Source organism: Scomber japonicus, chromosome 6 (genome assembly GCF_027409825.1).
Source record: "Scomber japonicus isolate fScoJap1 chromosome 6, fScoJap1.pri, whole genome shotgun sequence".
NCBI lineage: Eukaryota > Metazoa > Chordata > Actinopteri > Scombriformes > Scombridae > Scomber > Scomber japonicus.
Window position 1 is genome coordinate 11,684,531 of NC_070583.1, and position 24,613 is coordinate 11,709,143.

General features: G+C 40.1%; 1 protein-coding gene across 2 annotated transcripts in view; it reads left to right on the plus strand.

The window, feature by feature from the left end:
• The window catches only part of ankrd13b (ankyrin repeat domain 13B), a 39,647-nt gene that overhangs the window by 2,834 nt on the left and 12,200 nt on the right, over positions 1-24,613 (plus strand). The window contains exons 2-9 of one of the 2 annotated variants that reach the window (XM_053321348.1): positions 12,975-13,110; positions 14,695-14,819; positions 15,755-15,800; positions 16,255-16,398; positions 17,147-17,216; positions 17,265-17,387; positions 21,473-21,539; positions 23,028-23,109. In XM_053321348.1, coding sequence (XP_053177323.1) covers positions 12,975-13,110; positions 14,695-14,819; positions 15,755-15,800; positions 16,255-16,398; positions 17,147-17,216; positions 17,265-17,387; positions 21,473-21,539; positions 23,028-23,109 — 793 coding nt within the window. Of the gene's footprint in view, positions 1-12,974; positions 13,111-14,694; positions 14,820-15,754; positions 15,801-16,254; positions 16,399-17,146; positions 17,388-21,472; positions 21,540-23,027; positions 23,110-24,613 lie in introns of both variants that reach the window. The other variant, XM_053321347.1, reaches the window with a different exon arrangement.

A 24,613-nucleotide genomic window follows, 5' to 3' on the forward strand; every position in this document is an offset into this window, starting at 1 on the left:
ACATCTGAAATACAAAATTTGTACTTCATTATAGCCAAACTTCTTGATGTTTTCTCGCGTACATTTGTGTACCAGTGGATAGTGTATTTTTGTTTGGCTTTGTATCCTGTATGTAAACAAAATCAAATTGTAATTAAGGAGCCTGAATCATTAATTATTGACATGGCTATCTGTGAAATCGCTCTACACTGAAAAGTTCTTAAAGTTGAAGTTTAGGCTGTGTTTGTTTTACACAGATAGGGTCAGTAAATTAGTCCTGAAAACCCCACATTCATTCATTTTTCAGGAACTTTTGTATCTATGAATATTTAATAAAGCTGATTTTATTACTCCTCTGCTGTGCATTTGACCCAGAGAGTTATATTGTATCTTTGAATATGTGTAAACTAAGACAAACAGTTTGTCTTGTAGCAACTCCTTTTCTTTACTGAATAAGAGCAAAAAATCTGTTGAATATCTCAAGCACTTGCTGATGAACTTCAGTAAATCAATGTAATCAGTCACCCATCTTATTTGTTTGTGCTGGATAAGGACTTTTTTATGTGCTGTGTATCTACAGGACATTCTCTATCCACTCTCATGAACAATGCCCCATCAATGTCTCTAATGTTGTTTTTCACAGTAGAAACCTCTTGAAACTTGAACACTGTGTGACCTTAAGTCTATGAAATTTTAATGTATGCTGAGCCATACCATCTATTTCTATGAATCTCTGAGCGTCTTGACTATATTGAATTTCATAGATAATGTTTTTTAACTGCATTGTTACTTTAAATCTGTGTTATGATGTCAAAAGAAGCATCAACAACAAACTGAGAAAGAAAAAAAGGGATAAAAAAAGAGGATGAGACTCTTTCCATTTTTTTTTTACAACAAACATTATTCCATGTCCTTTTCATGTAAGCTCCAGGAGCACTTCAAGACCCTAAGTCTCGGTAATCAGCTGTCTTCGTTTGATGACAGATCAGAGCAAATTGTGAGAAGACAGGTAGCAAACTACAGCTGAGAACAAACGCTTTGCTTCTCTCCTCTCTTGTCCCCCTCTCACTGTTTATGAACCTCTGCTCCAGCTCATCTGTTACTGTAAATATTCAAACTAGCTCAGTCCCCTCTTGCTCTGCTGCTTGCTGTGTGTGTTTGTTTGTGGGTGTGTGCACATGCGTTTTGGTTTGCTTTTTTTTTTTGCATAGTCAAACATTTTACACCCTGTGTGAATTTATATCAGCTACTAAACTAATAAAATTACCATCACATTAGTGTCAGATCCCAGAACTCATTAGTCATACAGTTTATGATATGATATGATTATATAGATATATATTCTGTACTAAGCCCTTAGTTTGCATGTGTGGCCAGCTCAGCTGCAGTCAGTCAGACACACACACACACATGAAGCACACAAGCAGTGTGGGATACTGATGACACAACGTCAAGAGGGATTCTTGATGCCTGTGGCACTCCCATGGCTCAGACCGGTTCAACACATTTTGACAGCAGAGGGATTTTTGTATGGCTGAAGGCGAGTTATGAAAGTAGTGAATACCGCAGGAATAATGAACAACGATAACAACGATCAGGGCACTAATATTATTACCCCACCAAGTATGCCCAGGCTCTACTCTTGCCTGCTGTGTGTAACCAGGACATTGTACCACATGCATTGACCTAATAGATTAGATTTAGACTTAGATGTGCTCAAAACTGGAATATGACAAACACGCAAATCAGAGCCATCAGCCTGCCTTTCTCCTTGACCTACTGTGATAATATCCAGCTAGATTTCATAGAAAATAAGCCAGTCAAGCAAGGTGGGGATTGTGATTGTGGTAATATGCTGATGAAAATGGATTTAGGATAAGATAAACTGTGTTTTGTGGTTTTATCGACCACATTGTTTTTTCTTTACTTGTGTAGGTTTGATCAATAGACATAAGCTGTACATTGCCAAACCTGGCATTGAGTCCTGTTTATTATCTACATATGGTATACGGAAAGGTTTGTTGTAGTTGTTGAAACATTACTTTTTTAGAATACTGAATGTTTTTCACTCATGTTGATATCTTGTTATGGCAGGTGAGTCCTCATTAGGCAGGTCTACGTTGACTAAATCCAGACCTTTACGGTCTTGCACTATTTATTTAAACAACAAGACTTTTTTCTCTGATTGATGGATGGCTGCAAATAAGATCCTCACTTGCATGTACACATATATACTTTTTGCTTCCATAGTAACTGAAGACAGAGACAGATTCCTATTGTGAGCAAACACCAATGACAGAAAAGACAAAGAGAGTATAGAAGAGGAAGAAGAATATCACAGAGACATGGACAGACTACGCATAATCCCTGTTGCAACAATGTATTATTACAATACAGTGCATTGTGATAGTTACTATGATATCACATGATGAGCATTAGGATATCTCATTATGGCCATCCTGCCACAGATCAAATAACAAAGGCAGCATTGTGCAGTTATTGCATGATAATGTTTGGTCTCTGTCGAGTTTGGTTCCCACTCAGCTTTGGAAGAACAGTATTTTATCATTGACCTCTGTAAATAAAGTTAATCCATAGCAGCCTCTATATCAGAACATTTTTTAAGCCTGCCCAGGCTTTGGTGAAATGATGAGACTCATTTCATTTCACTGTGTGCATGCATCAAATATCCGGCGCTGTTCCTGATGGCACTCTTATTTCTTTACTGCACAACAATGCAATGAATGGGGGTTGTTGTGAGGCTATGGTCAAAGTTTGCTCTCCAACACTTGTGGTATGGGAATATGAAACTATACTGTATTTGTGAGTGAGGAGAATAGAAATACAGCCACAGCAAGCTACAGTGGAATAATTGGTACATCTGATATTGTTACGACGCAAAGCCAGAGAGAGGAAAGTGAACACAGTAACAGGAGGAGTGGTTGAGTAAATGCCAGAAACACACAACTGACCATAGAGAGAATGGGAAAGAAAGAGATGAAGCCGTAAAACAAGAAGAATAATGAGCAGAGGGATGATAGCTAGCTATGAAATAAGGTGGATGCTAAGGAGGAGGCTGAAAAACAGGTAGGAGGTGGTGAAATAGCACAAGGAAGAGGACAGTATTGATGGAGTGAGTCAGGGAGTGAAGGCAGGTGATAAAGGGAGTGAAGACAAAGAGGAGAAAAGAGCAGAGGAGAGGAAGAAATAATGACAGACTTTGACCATGAACAGAGTCTGTCTGGGTTGATATAAAAGCACAGCATGATTGAAAAAGAACAGGGCCGTGTAAAGAGTGATGGTCTATCTCAAGACAAAGGCAGGAAATGACACAGAGATCTCCGCTGTCTTCCTTCGTTGCTGTTTCTTGTCCTCTCTGTGTCTCGCTGACCCCGGCTCTCTTTTTCTCTCTGTGCGTGGTTTCATTATGATGCCCTCGGCAAGGTGCTAATGGTAAATCAGCAGTATAAAATCTTATACTGGGTTGCTGGCTTTAGGGAACAGGGCCATAAATTAAGGTTCACAGGTTCATTTCCTTCACTCTAGGCCTGCATCTTGATGCCAGCCATCTGCTATCTGCTTGCTCAGACTAAGCACCTGTCTACTTCAAGCCTCTGCTCTTTTACTTCTCTGATCATCTCAACCTTGTTCCTCCTGTCTCCTCTAATCACATCCACTCACTGCAACGTTTTCCTTATCCTCTGCCCCTGGTGTCTTCCATCCCTCTTTACATCCATCTATCCATCCATCAACATCACCCTCACCCCTCTTACTTCCCTCACTGTAATGAAATCCAAAGCCACAAAGAGATGCCATGAGGGCTTGGTTGGGGTCAGATTTAGTCAGAGAGATAATGTGACATACAAATATTGACAGTAAATGGTTAAAGAATGGTGGAAATTGGTGATGAAATAAAAGAGAAAGGAACTTGTTTGCAAGGGAGAAAGAGATAAAGAAAAATGCATGTTTGACTGTAGATTGTATTCACTGCTTTATTAATCTTTCATGTGGTTTTGGGGACTAGCCAGCTTCTCAAGAGGAACAAGATGATCACCCAGGTTGTTCTCAGCACAGGTGCAAGTGTCCTGACCTCAACTGGGAACCTTGTCAAAACCTGGAGTATCTACAGAGCCCTGTGATTATTCATTTTATGCAAGTAGTCTGGAAAGTCAAATCCTTTGACTCTGGCAGAGGTTAATGTGTTTGTAAAGTTCAACAGTTGATTATGGCACAGCGCCAAGGATGACCTATCTGTAGGAATATGTTGTAGTTAATGCACGATTTGAATGTGGTGGGAAGAGTTTCCAATAGGTTCACAGTTTTAAAAAAGGTTTCTCAGTGAGTCAGTTTCAATTATCAGGAAATCATACTGCTAAGCCACCCTGGAAAAATCCCATGCAGTCTATGGAAATGAAAACTGTCACGAAGGTACAATGCCAGTTATGTCTTACCTTCATATAGATTATTAAAAAGATCTTTAGTTTGTCATTTCAATTTACATGTGGTACGTAGAGCCTGATCGTAGGAAGGATAAGGCTGGCAATTTTCTGTATTTTTCTTATTGTCAGCTAATCTCATGTGCAAAGTCAAACCAACTATGGACTCATCAAGTATTGTGTGTGTATCTAAAGCCTGGTATATCTTACTCCTCTGCGCCGTAGACCTTTGTTGTTGTCCGAAAACTATTAAAAACGTCAATGAGTCACACCGCTGCACTGGGTGACATGTTCCTTCACCATGAAGAGTATGATTAGAGGGTGGATTAGAAACGACTCCAAAGACTAATAACAGCAATTACATTTTCAGTCTCAAGAGAGTAGTACTGTGTAAGGTCGGCAGTGCTTCACTAGCTTGTTGTGCTACTTATCACTGCCTCTTGACTTTGTACTAAAGTTCTTTGAGAAATGTACAGTGTTTCAGTGGAGGAATATGGTGGAGGAATATGTGGTATCAGGCTTTGCATACACACACACAATACTCATAACTAAATGAGTGTATTGTTGGTTTATCTGACCATCTGACGTGTGAAATATAGAAAATCAACAGCCTTATCTTTAATCTTGTTTTTGTATTATTGTATTAGTCTTTTCTTGTGTTGGTAATGATAATCTGAGTTAATCCTTGTGTGCAAACAAGATTTTTTAGATTTCAGTTCCATACAACTATGTTAAAATCATAGTTTTTGCAGATTGTAGCAGTTTGCTGTGGTAGATTCAGATCTTTGGACTATAGTGTGTACTTTTTTAGCTAGTCTGTGTGTTTTCAAATGCATTGTCTAAAGAATATCCAACAATATGCCGAGGCTTCTGTCCCTCTGCTTTGCTCCTAATGCTTTCAGAATAAAAAAGGGACTTCTCCAGTCCAAGTCCAAGTAGACACACAGATAAACTATTTAAAATATTATGATATTCCTTCAATTTGACCTGCACATTGTGTGGCAGTGAAATGCTAAATGACTCTGAGAAAATAACCCTCTGGTTTCAGTATCAGCTCCGGCTCAGTACAACCATCTCCTGCCAGACCACTGGGTTCACCTGAAATTACTACATAATTCACATGCTCTCTCTCTCTCTCTCTCTCTCTCTCTCTCTCTCTCTCTCTCTCTCTCTCTCTCTCTCTCTCTCTCTCTCTCTCTCTCTCTCCCTCCCTCTCTCTCCCACACACACACACACACACAGACACACACACACAAAAAGAAAGTGACAACTGTGGTGTTTCAGTCCAATAGGCTGCATTATGTGATTATGCTCTTTTATAGCGTATGCACTGTCTGTCTCATTCAAACAAAAGATTTGCTCTCTCCATCTGTGAGTGTTCCTGCATCTTTGTGAGTGTGGGGAGCGAGAGGAAGTGCTCGCTCTCCGTGTGCATCGCTTTCGGCCTGCACGAATGTCTTCCCCGGTGTTATGGTGTGGTGTGTCAGCTCACTGCAACAAACAGATGTCAGCACCTTCAGATAAACATCAAAGAAACTCTCTCTTTGCTTAGGTTGCTATTCTGACAGGTCCATCAGCATCCTACCGTTTCGCGCTTTCTCTATCTCGGTTTCTGTGCCGGTCTGCCTGTCTATCTGGGGATTGGGATGACAGCAAACAGAGGAAGTGCAGTGAAACAGAGAAAAATTAAATATTCTGCAATGTAGGTCAGCGTACATTTGGTCTAATTTCCACTGCTCAAATTCATTCTCAGACTTTAAATGCACCTGCAAGTAAATCTTGGTCATGTGAAGACAAGTGTGAGACACTGTGAGAGGTTTTGTTATTCTTCCATGAGGTTATTGTCACCACTGGCTCTACTCACTCTATCATCTGTGACGCAGGTTTTGTACTGTCCTTTTATTTCTAAAGCGGTGTGACACTGAAAATGGATCAGGGTTTCATGGCAGTGTAGCGTTTGTCAAAGTCTTCTCTGGATGGAGAGTCACAGAGGCGAGAAGGGAGGCAGGGGGATGGTGGGGTGGTGGTGGTGGAGGAAAAGTTATTTTTATTCTCCTCCCTCCCGCCGCTACCCTCTGCTCCTGTGTGCCTTGTGCACAAACATTTTGGGAAAGCTGCTGGATGTGTGTATGCACAGTTTTGTGCATGTGTGTGTGCGTGGTGTTTGTATGAAAGATTGATGTTGGCCTAAGTACCTGCCAAGCTGCATCAGGCTAGGAACACACTGAGCGAGGGAGAGAGGGGGAGAGAAAGGGGGGAGAGCAGATGCCACAGATAGAGACGCCTATCAATAATGCAACCTCCACTGAGCTCACGACTGAGGGAGGGCAAGATGGGGAAGAACGAATAAAAACAGAGGAAGTGAAGTAGGAGCAGAGGATCACTAATAAAGAGTTTGATTATAAGGCATAGATATGGGTTAAGGAGAAACAGAAAGGAGGCAGAGGAGGAGGGTGAATGCGGCAAAGGAACAAATTGTCAGGGTGATGAAGAAAAGCAAAACAGAGCAAGGACAGATATGAATCTGTAAGAAAAAGTTTTCGAAAAAACAGCGGGGGAGGCGTTAAATGGGTTTTATAGCAGAAATAAAGGTAGAAGGCATGTAAGGATGAAAAGAAGACAAATTGAAGGGAAATGCGAACAGTGTGCTTCCATTAAATTAAAATTGTATGCAAACACACGCAGAGCTACCAGCAAGCAAAAAAAAAGAAAAGAATATCTCATCATAAATGCAGTTTCCTTCTTATAACTATTTATGTCATCATCATAATGAGAACATTTCTCCTAATGAAACAGTCTGACATGACACTGTTACGGTGATCCCTATTTATAAGGAGAACAAGAACCTCAGATACTACAGTTGAGAGGAATGCAGCGTTATAACATCATTTTCTTTCTGTGCTTGAAAAACAGAGTAGACAAAATGCTTTGTAGTGTCTGCATACTAATGGAAATCTCATCTGTATTCCTTAGCACAAGCTAAAGGTTAGATGCTTTTCTAAAAGGAAGTAAGATTTTGATTAGCTCATTCAAATGGCCGCACTTTACTATTTCTGCAGCAGCGGCCACACCACTTCTCTTTTCAAGTCATTGTCTGATTATGTTTAATATTTGACTTTTACATTGCATTATGACTGGTCAGCAAAAACTCAGTATCATTATCGGTTTATAAAGCCATTTGTTGCAGCTTTTAATTTCATTTTGTGATGCTTTAGTAGAAAGTACAACCAAACATACTGATGCAGGTTTATTAAAATGTGGTATGTGTCATGTTTTAGCAAAAAAACAATTAAAATAAATGCATACATAAATATAATAGCAGTGGATAGACACCTGCAGAAATCGTCATAGTTCAGCACATGACTTGATTTACCACCACGTGTTTGTGCTTAATTACTTAAATTACTTGCAACAGAAAACTTCATCTAGTCATGTGCCACACCCTTTATCACAGGCTGGATGTGACCACAATATGCCCTCCATGGTGATATCATCGTTGAATGAATAGAGAGCCAAGAGGAACAAGCGGGGATGACATAATGTCCCTACTGTTACTACCAAACCACACAAGTTAAATGTCCAATGAGACTGGCCTGCGTGTGTGTCTGTGTGTGTGTGCGTGCGTGTGTTTGGGTGAGAGAGAAACAGAGAGAGAGAGAGTGCATGACCCATTAGTTGCAAACTATTTTCTCCAGAGAGTTCCTGTTTTGTTAATGGGGGGGATGGGAATCCTCTCAATCATGATTTAGTTCCCAGTTTATGTGTGTGTGAGTATGTGTACGCAAAAGAAAGAAAAAGTGGTGTTGTGAAAGTGTTTTTGAACTGAGCATTGTTCACGTGTGAATGAGTAAGTATGTCAGTATGTCTGCAGGTCAGTGTGTAGTGGTTGGAGGACATTAGCCCTAAAGTGGCCTTAAGTGGTGCTCTTGTGTTTATGCGAGTCTGTGTGAAAAGGTGTCTGCCACTGATGGTAGTGTGTTGCTGTTAAACGAACTGAAATGCAAGCTGAATGGCTTAGCATGTTGCTTTGTGTCACCACTGCTTTCTCGCTTCTCTTCAACCCTCCTCTTGAATTCTCTCTGGATTTATACTCTAAGAATTATAATGTTGCTGCCTCCTTGCGTGCTCTGCTAAATCTGACCGCCGTCACCACATTAAATTTTTCCCTGTCCTGGCTAGTTTTGATGCAAATTGGACGAAATGAACCACAGCGAATCACGAACGCTACTGCTTTAGATTGGTGCTGTTTCCTGACAGCACTCGAAGGTGTTATCACAACAAATTTCTCACATACAGACTTGTGTTGATTTGGAAATTCGACATGGGGTAGATGTTGGTTACCAATGATAATAGAGGAGAGCCAATGGTGGAGAGGTTGCTCGATCAAGATATCAAGCCCTGCCTGTTTGCCTTTGAGCAAGGCACTAAAGCTCCTTCACTGGAAGTAAAAGTTTTACTTGAGAAAGTAATATGTGTGTGGCAGCACGTTCTGACTTTGAATGAGGTCAAAAACAGGAATCAGGCTATTTAGATGCTGATATGCCCTCAATAACATTTCAAGCTTTAATCTGCTTGCATACCTTGTTTGATGGATGTTGTAAATAATACCGCAGGCCTCGAGGTATAATGCAGCACACAGAGAAGTGCATGGTAAGGAGGAAAAAATAGAAACCAAGAAGACAGACAGACAGGGGCTACATCAGGTATAGCTGGAGAGAGGGAAGCAGCTACAGGAGCTACAGTAACAGCTCAGTGGATCCCTGTCATCCTGTGTTATGTATCTGTTTTCTGGCAGCATCCTGTGATCTCTCTGACCTGTCTTCTCCTACATCCTCCCGTCTTCTGTTATCACCTCGCTGCCATCCCATCTTGACTTTCCTTCCACATTTTTCTCTCTCCTAACACCTTACCACATGTTTCTGTCTATCCTTCTGTCCCTCGTCCTTTCGCTCATATCTTTAAGCTGCATTTCAGCCGTCCGCCCTCAGCTCTTATATCTAGTAAGTGAAATTGAGTACAGCTGTAAAATAAGCCTAAACTGACCATGAAGAACACTGCACGCAGCCACTTGAAGGGGGAGCAATGGATGAAAGGACAGGTGTGAGACAATACAAGTGCAATAAACAGACAAGAAATGAAGGAAAAGTCAAGTAGAACCTTTTTACCATCAGCTCTGTTCCAGTCTCTTTTTCTTCTATTTCTCTCTTTTATTCATTTTCATGTCCTAACAGTAATATGTCAGGAATTTCTTTTCAAAATACTAATTCCACTTTGGTTTAAAAGGTTTTCTAAAACATGCTATTGGTATTAAATGGTGGGTTACGCTTGCACACATGTCCCTTTCTCTGCTGCATGTTGTTTAAATGATGCAAACCTCAGTTTGGACTTTGAAATCCTTCCTATGACTTTAGTTTTTCACATTTATGCTGCCTAAGCATATGTTGTCAGCAGTGTCCTTTGAGATACTGCAGCGCACAAACATGCACACACACACACACACACACACACACACACACACACACACCACACACACACACACACACACACACACACACACACACAGCGCTAAAAGAGGCTGTATTTGCATGTTACACCTGGACTCCTTTGGTTGTCCGGCTCACACAAACAAAGCTGACTGCTCTCTTGCTTCCCCTTGCGTTGCTATGACGCCCCCACCCTCTATTCCCCAGTCTCCACCGCTCCAGAGGGACTCCCTCCTGTTGTTGTTGTCTCCTTGAGCTCCCTTCTCTGCCTCCTTTTCTCTTTGCTCTCTTTTCCCTTCTGTTCTATTTTCTCCCCACCATTCAGCATGTATATGTTTGCCGTAGCCATCTCTTGAAACAGCAATCCATTGCTTTTCTGTTTCTCTTTTACCATCTTTGCCTGTCTCATTTGTTGCTGACAGACAGTTCCTTACAATTGATATTCACATTTTGTGTGTGTTTACAGTTTGTGTCTCTTACTCTGTCCTAGTGTTGCTTTAGAAAGAGCTGCAGAGAGGAGAAAGCTGTTAACTAAAGAGTGGATAGTGCGAGATCTTACAGAGATAGTGCACTCGTTGACCAGCTGAAACCATGCTATTATGCTCTTCTATTGAGTTAGGTGTTACTAAAACTCAATCCAGTGTGTATTCAAATCTATTAAGAGCATGTCAGTTTCATTGCGTATATGAGCATTATGTGTATCTTAGTGTCTGTATTCGCATCCATACCCTCATCCATGTTTGTGTGTATCTTGTGCAGTTTTCCTCATTTCCCTTGCAAATAGCTGAAACAGAAGGCAGCAGTAACTGATTGATAGGTTAACAGCGGAGTCTGGCTAGCTCTGTTCACAATGTGTGTTTCTTGGTGTGTAATAGTTAACCTGCGTTGGACACTGGCTGCTAGTCATTTTATTAGTATACTATATTCAAAGCCCAGTAAATATAAATATTCATGCCAGCTTCCTCATATTGATTTTTGTTTTGTTTAGTCTATTCTCAATTGCCTAATATTCATCTTTAAGGATTGTGATACCTCCCTTGCTCAACTACATTTCTAATACATTGTTCATTGTGTGGTTGCTTATGTTGTCTTCTTGGTTTGTTTTATTGTTTCTTTTTATTGACTAATCAGCACTGTTTTCAGATGTAGCACCCTTTATCTCGTTGTATTGTACAATGACAATAAAGGTGTTCTGTTCCATTCCATTCTATATATTAATGTTATAAACACACTATGTAGAACAACTGCAACACTGACAGTATTCTCCACATTTATACTCCTAGAAAGAATTTTCCACAGCTTCCAGAAAGTAAACCTGAAAGTGCTGATTCTGAGTCATGCTACACTCAGCTCTGAGAGTAATCCTTAATTAGAATTCAAGCCTGCAACAGATTGACAGAACTGACCTTGGATCAGCCCGGGCCCTGGATAACGATGGCCGTCAGCAGCACTGTTTCATTGTATGGCAGAACTGAGATCAGTGTAGGATAAGTTGGTGATTTAGGAGCGTACTGCAGACAGAGGCAACATCAAAACAGTGGCATAGAGGACGGCCTGGGCCCCAGGGAACGGACAGAGAGAGGGATGGGCAGTTTCGCACACAGCAAAACAGCTAGTGCTTGATTAAATCGAATGATGTAGAGACATGACATCTCATCATGTTCACAAGCAGCAGCTCATGTAATAATAAACATATTGTTGCTGTTGATGCTGCAACAGACAAGCCTTGCTGATCAGTAATGACATGTTACCATGTCTACGCTGTAGAAACTGCAGCAGTGCTTCCCAACATTGGCTCACTACTAATTCACATGACAAAACATATTAAAATCAGATGATATGATATAATATGTTTTTCTTTTTTTCTTTCACCCCTTCATGACATATATGCCTACAAGCTAATAATGCTATAAGCTGTTCTGATTGATGATGACAAAGTCAAAATCGTTCCAGGAAAATTGTGCATTAGTTCAGATTAGTTTTAGTCCACTTGTTTCACTTCTTGTTAGCTTGTTAGCTGAATTAATACCACTCTCATATCAGTCCGTTAAAGTCCAGATGAAACAGCATTATGAGAGTATGTAACTTCTGCACCATGATGCATTTCTGAGTGAAACAGGATATGCTTCAGTTGTAGTGGGCTACTTGTTTCCTTCATGTTTTCGATTTGTCGTAATTAGGCTTTTTAAACTTTAGAGAGAGCCAGACTAACTGTTTCCCCTTGCTTCCAGTCTTTATGCTAAGCTAAACTAATACCCTGCAGGCTCTAGCTACATATTAAGCATACTACTACTCATCTAACACTGGGCAAGAAAAAAAATACCTGTTTTCATAAAATGTCAAACTATGTTTTAAAAACTTGAAAAAGCATAAAGCAGGTGACTTAATTAGATACATTTTTCATGGCCTGACATGACACAATAACCCCCTTTTTATTTTATTTGTTTGCTTTAGAGATGCAAATACAACAAATATAGCAAATACTTTTGGCGCCTAATATATTGAACGCCCAATACTTTGCTTAGAGTCATAACAAATTGAGATGAATGCTGCTTATTTACTTTACCTGTAAACATTCCCAGCCAATATTCAAACTGGCAATATTTTAAGCTGAAAGGTGAATCTTTTGAAGAATAGCAGACAGAAGACTTCAGGTGGGTGTGGAGGCCTGATTAAAAGAATAGCTAAAGCCCTGAAAATAAGTGGGATGCTGCAGGAAGGTAGCACCCAGCCATGTTGGAGTGCTGACAGATCAATTAGCACTTGTCACTGTCTCTGTTTCCATCTTTCTGTCGTCATCTTCATGCTTGCGTCTCTATTATATTTGTCTGTTTCTTCCTCCCGCTCTGTCTGAGCTAGAAGAGCACTACAATGATATGCAATTAACCCCAATTTCCTCTCCTCCTACTTTATCTCTCTGTCTGTCTGCTTTCCCCTTTCCTCATCCCCACCCCTTATTTTCTTATTCATATTTTCTTTCCCTCTGTTTCCTTTAATCTTTGCTTCTCTCTTATTTCTCTATTTACTTATTTTTCCTCTATCTTCTTGTCCTCCTCCCCCTCCTTGATGCATCCAGACTGATTTAGAGTCTCTGGACCCTCGTGGCCGGACTCCTCTCCACCTGGCTGTCACCCTGGGCCACCTGGACTGTGCCAGGGTCCTGCTGCAGAATGGAGCTGACGTTAGCAAGGAGAACTGCAATGGATGGACCGGTGAGTGTGTGTGTGTGTGTGTGTGTGTGTGTGTGTGTGTGTGTGTGTGTGTGTGTGGAGGGCACTGAGCTTATTTCTGTGTTAGTAAAACACAGTATGCAGTGTACACGACGTATTATTGGTGGCTTTGTTTGGGGTGTAGTTTGCTTCAGGATGAAGGTGCTATGAGCAGCATTTATACAGTAATATATAGTTGTTACATTAATTATGACACTTTGGTATAATTATAGTCAACAATGAGACCACAGTGGAGATGATTGGTAGTTTCTATCTCACACCGGTGGTTAATGTGGGTACTCAAAATTATGACCACACTTACCCAGGGAACTTTTTGCTTTCTTTGGAAGAAGATGTAATGGGTTTTTACTCCTCAGAGTGTTTATCATTGCCAGAAACTGGGAAAAATTTTGCTCTAATTGTACTAGTAGAACAGTGCAATTCTCCCTTTATATGTGCTGTACAGAAATACACATGATTACTTTCACATTCCTGATGGTCTTTTAAAATTTGGGGTAATTCACATTGTATCAATGTGGAAACGATAAATCATGGAATCATAAAACATAAATCAAAAAAATCAGGAACTGCTGACTGATATATAAATCACAAGTAGCTCCTGAAAAATTAGGTCATGATTTGTTCTTATACTAACTAAACTAAACTAAACCAATGAAAAAACACAAATCACACATTGCCTGAACATGCAGATGAATTTGATGTGGCCTCCAGTAACCTTTTATATATAATATGTTACACTGTATTTGCACTATATTAATTACATTATTACTTCTACATTTCCCACTGGCACTATCTTACCATGGCAGATGACAGTTTTGGCCACTCGATGAAAGCTGCTGCCAGACATCTCTGCTGTCACTGTACAAATGTAGTGTAGAGATAGGTCTAGCAATGGGAGACTAGTAGAGTGCGAAATCAATTATTTTTTTAACCTTGAAATGATATTGGTTGATATCCTCCTACCTTAATGTTTTTTTGCGTTTGTTCCTTTTTTTTGTAAATGTGCAATGCTGCATGCAAATGTATTCTTGATTATGATGGATTATATGAGTTACGGTCAGTGAAATCTTTTGTTCTCCTTTCTGTGTTGTTTCTGTGTTTGCAGAGTGTCATAAAGCAATCATATTTTGTGTGTATTCATCTGATTACTATGTCTGTAAATGGCATTTCCCGGTTTTGTTATCACATAAGAATCTACATGTGTATATATGTATATGTATGTGTGTGTGTGTCTCTGTGTTTCTGTGTGTGTAAGCGTTTACTCAGATGTCTGCTTACAAAGAGAGAGTAAGGAAATTGTTCTGTAATTGTTCCAAGTGTAGAACAGCCTGTAAGATTAAACAGCAAAGTGGCAGTCTGATGAATGATGGGCGAGCCGCAGTAATTGGTCGCACCAGCTTTTCCTTCGGCCTACTTCAGTTTCGACAATTCTCGTTAACCCCTTAAATTTCTCATGTACATAAATTTTAAATGAGGCCTGAGTGATTGGCTCTGTTTTACTCTCTCTCTCTCTCTGTCTGTCTCTGTCTCTGTCTGTCTCTGTCTCTCTCTCTCTCTCTCACTCAGTTCTTCAGGAGGCAGTGAGTACCAGAGATCCAGAGTTGGTGCGTCTAGTGCTTCGTTACCGTGACTACCAGAGGACTGCCAAGAGGCTGGCGGGCATCCCCATCCTACTGGAGCGACTGCGCCAAGTGGGATTTCACACAAACACTTTTAATGCACACATGGAAAAAGAAAAACCCTCGTCACTACAGACACATACACACACATACACACACATCCATGAACACAAAATTACATACATGAGACAAAACTACAAAGGCAGAGTTGCATTCATTTGAAATTAAGATTTGCCTTTGTGATATTTACATTTTTGTTTTTCGGAGAAAAAATACTTTTGTTTGATGGTATTAATAACTTTGTTTACTATTCAACAAGGGATATATACTCAGAGGATGTGTCTCTATGTAGCGAAACCCTCTGCCTCTAGGTAATTTGAGTCATCGCTATTCCCTGGAGCGCTGTAGCCGTGTTGAAAAAGTAGAAGGTTGACTGTTATAATCCTGACAGGAAAGTGTGGAGGTGCAGCAGATCGTTTTGAAGCCGCTGCAACGGTAGAGCTGCAGAGAACAGTAGCAGAGGTTCAGAAAACTGCCTTCACACAGTCTGTCTCCCTGTGTATCTGCTCCAGCTGGCTCTCTGATACACACACACACACACACACACACACAGTCACGCACACACCAACACATTCAAGCGGTAGACACAACACCCTCACACTTTGAAAATGACAATGAGTACTCGTACATCTCACCCACATCATTCTCCATCCATCCCTCCATCCATCAGTTCTATTATTAACCTACACACACACACACACACACACACACACACACACACACACACAAGCTTCTCAATGCCAGTCCCACATTCTTTGGTGCATACGGTGAAGCAGCATCACTGCATTCTCCCTATTTTTCTTTCCCTCCACTTTGCTGCTCTCTTCTCTGTATCTATCCATCTTTAAATTCATCACCCTCTATCTCTGCAATTCTCTTTCTCTCTCCGTTCTCTTCTTTATGTCCATCGCTCTTTCATTTGTTCTCGCTCTCTGTTTTCTGTACAGGCCCAGGACTTCTATGTGGAGATGAAATGGGAATTTACCAGCTGGGGTGAGTCCAGTTCTCTGTGTGTCAATCCAGTCAGTAAAGCAGTCCAGTACCGCCCAGTCAGGATTAATCATGTTATCATCTCCCTCTGGGGATGAAGAAGCCTGTTTCTTCCTGTTGTACTGGACACTGATACTCATGCACTTCTTGGCCTTGGTTTTAGAGTTAAATAGCATACACTTTTTATCTCAAGTGCTGTACTTTCACTACGAGTGTATGAATTGTACAAGTTGAATCAATTGTATGTTTATTTTGAAGCAGTATATTGATGTTGTTAAGTGTCAGTACTGAAAGTTATCAATTATTGGGCTCTTCAGGGAGCTGAGCATAAGCATGAACCAAATAAAAACAACAGAATGAACACTGAGAATTGCTGCATTAGAAATTAGGGAAACTGCAGTGTAATTTCCATCTAAATTATCATAGTTTAAAAGTGTTTGACTGTGTTTGTCCTCAGTGCCTCTGGTGTCTCGTATCTGCCCCAGCGACACCTACAGAGTCTGGAAGAGCGGACAGTGTCTCCGCGTTGACACCACCCTGATGGGTTTTGAACAGATGACCTGGCAGAGAGGAAACCGAAGCTTCATTTTCAGAGGACAAGGTTAGAAGTTAAGATATGTAATACGTTTGTCACACTCTGTGTGACATAAATTTGACAAAATTTGCATTCAGTCCCATAAAATTGCGGTGAAATGTTAAGCAGAAAGATCATCGGCTGTAAACAATGTCTCTGTGTGAAGCTGCCGTTGTTATTTTGGTGGTGTAATGTTGTACAAAATGAGGCGATGGGACACCAGATGCATCAAGACAACACTGTTTTCCCCTGGCTGATCGTGTGAATTCACAGGTCCACAGTGCTTTTCGAGAAACACATTCTTATATTTATCAGCTGCTCAGGCTTCATGTGAAGTAAATGTCGAGAGACAGCAAATTCACAGAGATGGATACAGGTGTGACCACATTTTTGCTTTCCAGGATGAGCCTCTTGTTCTCCATCTGCCTCTTCGTAGCCTCACTGAACAGCACTTTCCACTGTCCCTACATAATTTCACTCAGTTCTTTTATTTTTATCTTTCTTCTTCTCACCACCTTGAATTATTCTGCCACTTCTGACCTTTTTATGGACTCTTTTTGAGTCTCTGCATAATGTACTTCCTCTCTGTGTTCCTTTCTCCTGGGCCTGCCTGGATGGGCCTGTACTGTACTTATAGTATATTTGTTCTCTGCAGCCTCATGGACGTGTGTACTGCTATTAATTCCTACTCTCAATTTGTCAGCTGCCTCTCTGTTGCTCACTAACATTGCCCTCATATTTCTCTTCATTCGTTTGTCACCATCTTGCCCCCCAGACTCCAACGCAGAGGTGATGGAGGTCGACCATGACAGGCAGCTGGTGTTCTGTGAGACTTTGTGTGTCTCGTCTCTCAAGGCGCTCTCACCTGGCCGGGGAAATGGTGGCGCCTGCAGCAGCAACGGCGCCAGTTTGGGCATGCTTGGGGTGACGCAGCCCACTGATGAGCAGGTAGCAGGCAGGCTGTCTGCCCCTGTGGTGACCACTCAGCTGGACACTCGCAACATCGCATTTGAGAGGTCAGACACAATTGAAAGCAACTGACATACACAGAATTCAAAAATAGAGCATGTTAGATTATTGTCTGTTGCAAGAGAGACATTGGTATTATTCTGCTCTGCAAACTAGTTTGGTGTAAATCAAGCAAAGAGTGCAACTAAAACACATCAAATCTTCCACACTTTTGTCCACCTCAGTGGCCTCAATACAACAAGATGCAATTCAGCCACAGTTCCAGAAATATCTTTCCTGAGTTGTTGAATTTTGTGTCACTCTGTAGCTGTTGCTGTCACCAACACTGTTATTTCACATAATTTAGGAAACCCCCGGCTGAAGTAACCTTTGTGGTGGAAGTGGACACAACAAAAAGTTCACTGACCGGAACATATCTACAGTACAGAAAAAAGGGCCAACTACTTCATTCATTTTAAATTTCTATTGAAGTTTAAAGTGAGACTATGCAATTTTAGGAAGTAGGAATAATCCTATCTTTCTTTGCAAAAGGAGAACACTCAGGGGGGTTTGCTGCAACCAACCAGACTGTAAAAAAATAATGGACAAAGCCACTGTATTGTGCATTTCTATTTTTACTGTCGCCGTCTTCGGTTTTTGGAGCCAAAAGTGACCATATTTGGGCCTACGCCCTTGGCAAACTAATGTTGCTAAAGTTGGTAAAGTTTATTGTTACACAGTCTGTTTGTTAACTTTATGACTTTTTTCTTTTAAAAAATTGCTTGGTTGTAGCATTGCATTTTAGCATTTTCCTTTTTATTACATTTTCAGGGTGTCTTAAATACCTGGTCAAGAACTAAATCAGCCTGCTAAGCTAACTCAGGCTCATATAGCAAAACAGCTTTTATATTTTGTGTTGAAAAAAAAACAGTAGAGCTTATAGCCTAAAAAACTAAAATAACTTTTATGGACTTTTATCCTGTAATTTTCACTTGTGGCCACGTCTGCCAATGTCCAGCAAAAGTTACACTGGCTAGCTTTCAGTTGAAATCAATTTTAATGTAGCTAAATACTCCATTCTTGATCTTTTGCATTCCATGTGGAATCAATGCCTTGAATGTCAAGGAATACATTACAATATGTGAGCTTAGAAAATGTGTCTTAATGCTGTGTGAAACAGGCTCAGACCGCTAAAGCTCAACACTCCAGTGCAAGTAAAATGCACCAACATGGAAATGGGGAACAGACAGCAAAACAAAAAATACACGGAAGAGACAGACAAGACTGCTTGTATGCAGTCAATTTATGAGCTTTTTATTACGATGACAGTACAGTTTTACAGCTTCATTTTAGATGAAGTAACATAGCTAGGCCTTTAGAGATGAGAGGAAATGGAAAAGAGGAGATAAGGGAGGGACGTATAGAGCAAGCAGGGGCATAGAGGACAAAACTAATTTTATTCCAGTCAGGTGGTAATATAAGACTGATATGACAGAGAGAAACAGAGAGGGATGACAGGACAGGTATACTTTTAGACAGAATGGGATGGTGGGGAGAAAATGGTAAAGAAAAAGATAAAAGAAAGAGGTCACCGACAGCAACTGAAAGGAAGATAATATGTCATATGTATGACTATAGGGAAAACAGGAAGAGTCGATGGTTTGGAGATTGGTGAAGAAAGGGGAAACATAGACTGCAGAGAGAGGCAGTGATAGATCATCAAATCATGAAAAGAGACACAGGAAGTCAATGTTACCAGATAAAAAGTGAGTGAGAAGAACCAAGGGCCTAAGTTTATTTTAACTTTAGTAAAGATATTTTTTGTTGGATTGGCAAAATATTTACATAATGTGCACTTGCTCTCTGTCTCTTTTTTCTTGCTCATATGCACATGTGGGCACACACATAAAGAGCCTGACTCTGCAAAATGTTGAGTATATGTATTTGCTTCAGAAATTTTTACTGATTTTTACATTTATCGATACAAATCTGAGACCAAAGTTAATAATGTGTCACCCTAACCTCTATTTAAATCTGTTTTTCAAATCTCACATGAGATTCTGCAGCTCTGTGCTTCCTTCAGTTTTTTGGTTTGGGCAGCACAAATGAAGAGGTACTGACAGAGCTAATGCAGTCCTTAAACCTACGTACCTTTAAATCCTCTCAAAAACGTCTGTTTGAATTATTTTTAATTCAGCCTCTGAATTTATGGTTCAATCTTTCACTGTGACATCAGAGCTCACCTGAGAGGCTGTGGCTCTGTGTGTCTCTATGCTGCTCAGGCTGCTGCTGGCATGTTTTTTTTTATAAAATGATGTCTGACTCACAGATCAGTTATACAAGCTGTGGCTAATTAAGCTTATGAATATTATTCACTTCTTAATGACAGATATATGCAATAATAATTCTTCTCTTGATCCACTCATTGAAAGGGAGAGAGATGGCATTAAATAGTCAATATTTCTCCCACTAATTTCACGGATTAATGGCTAGATTGATTACAGAACATTCTTATTAAGTAAGCTCAGCTGCTACTGACACTGTTTCTTCTTTAATAAGGACCACATGTCTTAATTTGCTTTTGGGAGGAATTTTCATCAACAGTAATAAAGTTGTTTAAACAGCATATCTCATCAACAATCACAAATACAGCTAACACCTCACGCCTCAAATTTAAATATAACATCAACGGATTAGTCTTAGTTTTGTCCTATGAAGTTGTTTTCAATTCTGTGATGTTTGAAACATTTAAACAGATCAGGTTGGCTGTGTCTCATATACTGTTCTTTCACTCTCTATAATAATAATACACATTTTGCAAAAAAACTGGTAAGTCTGCATAATTCTTACTGTTAATATTATGTGGAGTTAAAAAGATTGTTTGAGATCGGTGAAATATTGATAAGGACAGCCCAAATCTATGCCCATGTTAAGAAGACAGAGAGGTGAATAATAGAGAGAAGTGAGCTGGCAGAGAGGGGTGTCTGAAGGAGGGGGGCGGGGGGTTCTTATAATCATCTCCCTGTCAGACTTGTACCTCAGTGTCACCTCTGCACATTTTCCTTGGTCAGCACTCCTGTCTACATGCCAATAATCTATTTATGATGCTTTAGAGCAAACCACTTTGTCAAACACCTCAGGCAGGACATCCACCTCTGGAATTAATACAGTTTCTACGCAGCCAGGCAGTTTTACTGTTTCAGGGTTGGGCTAACCAGTACAAAGTTTACTGAACCCTAAAGTTATTGAGCTATGATATAACTTCTGAAAATCAGACAGAAGATATTACTTTGCCTAACACTGGATTCAAGTAAACAAGGCTACAAACAGGCACGCTAGCAGCTCTGTGAGGCTGTTATAGGCAAAGTTGAATGCTGACGTCCTGCTAACATTCTCACAATTATAATGCTAACATGCTTTTATTTAGCAGTTAATGTTTATGATGATTACTGTCTTAATTGAGCATATTAGCATACTGACTAATTAGCACTAAAAAATATAGTAGCTGATGACCTTCAGTTTATTGGTGGTCATAAACCAAAGTATCGAACAAATTAAACCTTGGACCTGATGGTATTAGACGAAAAGTCAGAGGATTACCAAAGTTCATGGTAATCCAGCACCTATGGAGATATTTCTGTCTGGATGAAAATGGTGGACTAAATAACCAACATTGCCATGCCTAAGGCCATGCTGCTAGTGTGACCTTAAAATTCCCCAAGAGCTCTCATATTTGAAATGTGTTAAAACAAAATATGTCCCTGTCACTTGACCCATTAGTTTCAATGCTATATGTTGTAAAACCAAACATAATTTCCCATAATGTAGACAACAAAGCTGTTAACTCATACAAAAAAATAAGCAGTAATGTAAAAAGCCAAGTCACTTTCTGTCATTTGGACCAGAAGGAGCTCAATGGTGTGAATAGATCATTAATATGGGACATACCTCGCTAAAAACAGGGCTGGTAAATTACAGTTGGATGGTTGGATTTTACTCTCATATGTACTTACTCTCAGATATATACAGTATGTGTAGATTTCTTGTGACAGGCAAATAATTTACACCAACTATCACAGCAACTATACAGTGTGTTTATTGCAGTTGGTTTATTGATCTAACTGATCTGGGGTGTGTTGAATCTGTATTGCAGGAATAAGACAGGTATACTGGGCTGGAGGAGTGAGAAGACTGAGACGGTGAATGGATATGAAGCCAAGGTAGAGCACAGGCTGCACAGACAGCTCACTGATCTTTCACACTGTCCAGAGAAACCCCCGCTGTCAGAGCACAATTTAATATTTCCAGAAAGTCCACTTCACCTGAAGAGTTTCATTTCCAGAATGAATCACTCCCAAAGTTATTTTAAAACCTTTGCTTTAGACTTTTGAGGACATAACCCTCTACATTTTTAAAGTGCAGTGGAAACCTCTTATACTGATCACACCTGTCCGGGTCAAATTGATCACCATAAGCGGAAGATTATTATAACGTTTTGTCTTTGTCTTTTCCCTATTTCTCATACATATTAAAATCTAAGCCATTTGTATATTTATTGCATGTGTATAAAGTAATAAAACAGCTTTGCTATTTACTGAATTTTATTGACTGTTAAACAGCTTTTTCAAACACTGTTTCAATCATGTCAGCTCTGGAAAAGTCATTTCAGAAACTTGCCCACTGATGTCTGCATGATTTTGTCCAAAACTATGTTCACTTCTTTTGAAAAGTGGTGTAAAAGGTCAAAGTTACTGACACCCACATACAGCAGACCAGTATTTAAAATGCAAATTGCATTACTCATCTCAGCCCAGGATGGAACAGCGGCCCAAAGCGCTCTCTCCCTGCAATGTCAGTAACAGGCATACATACTGTACATGACAATATATGTTGTCATGTATGAAAAGACCCCAAAGGAATACTGTAAGCAGACTACCTGAGTACTAGAAGCTAATTATTTAATCAGCATTTCTATAAGAAGGATTCAGTCCCAAGAAAAATGAATTCCTAGGACATTTTAAGGTTAGTTTTTTAACATCAATTAAGTGTGAGCATCAGCACATAAAACACCACACTGGCCTCTCAGATAAAGTTAAAAAAAGAAGTCTATCTACACATGCATTACCTTGACCCCATTTGTTTTCTTGACCCCCTGGAGGGATGGATGGAAGACAAGTGTCAGACACCCAGCACCATCTGTCACTAGTGGTTTAAAAGCACTTCAGACAGGCTCTACAGTAAAAAAAACTGCTGCCTGAAAAGCATCTATTTTCTGCATCATTGATTTAGAGTTAAAAACGTAAAAAGACAACTCCTGTTGAGCTTCTGTCTTCCCGGCCTCTTTTTAGCTCTTCCTTACTTTATCTGCTGTCCTGTGGAAAATCAGGATCAGCAGGCCTAATACTGTTTTTTTAAATAAGTATTTTCTTTTTGTGGTCACTAGTGAAGAATTGCAGTAATCTGCTGTGGACTGGAGCTTGAAGATGTTGGCCTGTATGTAGCAGACAATGGATTAGGGGTGTAATGTTACACAAAATTCATATTTAAATACACAGTTTTAGGGTCATGGTTTTGTACATTTTTGGCGATAATAATAAAAATTCATGCTAGAACATGAAAATAGTTGCTCGCTTACCATTCATGCTGTAAAAATGTTAATATATTTTGTTCAATCATTTTCTCATCACTATCATTTTATTTTTTCTTAGGTGTACGCAGCATCCAATGTGGAGCTGATCACCAGGACCAGAACTGACCATCTGTCAGACCAGAACAAGAACAAGACAAAAGGTATGTCACTGTGTTTTGACAACTGTACTTGGGAGCTAAATGACCATTTATCACCTTTAAAAGACCATCAAGGTGTTCTTGCTGTAGTTGCGTCACAGCTGCCACAGCTGATTTTCTCCATTATCACCTCTGTGCCATTGCAAACCCCAGCTTAAGTGCTACCGCATGTCTGATAAAAGAGTCGCTGATGAGTAATCCCTCACACCTAAGCGCGATGAGATCACCCAGAGGCTCCGGCTAACAGCCCGAAACATTCACTTGGTGGCTCCGTCTCGTTTTCTGGTTCAGATAATAAATCATACAGGATTAGCAGGCTTCTCTCTCCGGACTGTCGCTGTCAGCCAGGATCAACCATCACACGTGCCACTGTGAGCTTATAGGTCACAATCCCCATCTGCACTCTGCTAATATGCATAAGGGAAGTGTTGTTGGAAGTGCTACACTGACTCCTGAATGAGTGACTCACTCTGTTTGCCCTTCTCTTGTGCTACTTTTCATCATTTTATTAACACTGTAAAAATAAATGCAATATGTATCCAAGCCAAGCACCAGCTGTACACCAGCAGTTGGCCAAAGGTCAAAATGTGGACATTGTCTCATAAAGCACATCATGAACCTGCTAACATTGACATTGATTGTTGGACCTTTGCAAAGCTCTGGTCAGTGAGGACAACCACAGCACCAGAAAATTCAAGCCACATGCTAAGAAGCTGGTCATATCTCTCGTGTGTGTCTCTCTTGTGGGTTCACCTGAGATCCAAATTAGACTGAGCTCTTCCAGGAAGTTATTGATTTACTTAGTGTTAAAGAGCTACTAAAGGTTTATCATTTTCATATTGTGGGTTATTGTCACATAATTGGTGATATAATTCTATACAGATTTTCAGAGCAATTTGCAGGTCTTTAATTAATTTTGTATAGATGCAGACCCCAAAGCACAAGTCAGATGAGAAGTGTGTATTAACACACTGTGTATTAACACACTTCTCACACAAAAACGAGACTTCAAACTGAAAAGCTGACCAAACATAAAAAGGGAGGTCCAAAAAAACCTCGAGCAAGTTCAGGGGTGTTGCAGGTAGAACTGAACAGGCAGGACAAGAGCGGGGCATGAAGACAGATGATCTGACAGGGAACAACTGAAGAAGGGCAGTATAAGAGGGAGGCTGAGTGGAAGATCTAATGATGATGAAGAGGGACAGCTGTGGAAGAGGGCAGGGAAACTCAGGTGAGGGGAATGAGGTGATAGCAGGACAGGGAGTGGCAAGATCTGTAATGTGTATCTGTAATTATTTTAGTAAATAAAAGCAGATGAGCAGAAAATAAATAAAAACAGGCCTACACAACTGTCATGTGACACATTTTTGGGATATTTTACAGAAAGGGTGGTGCAATTTGGTATAAATGATAAGAAATATAGAAAAAGCGTTAAATTGGTTTAATTGTAAAACTACACACTGAAAAGTACTTTTTTCTGCCTTTAAAGAAGTTATTAACAATTATT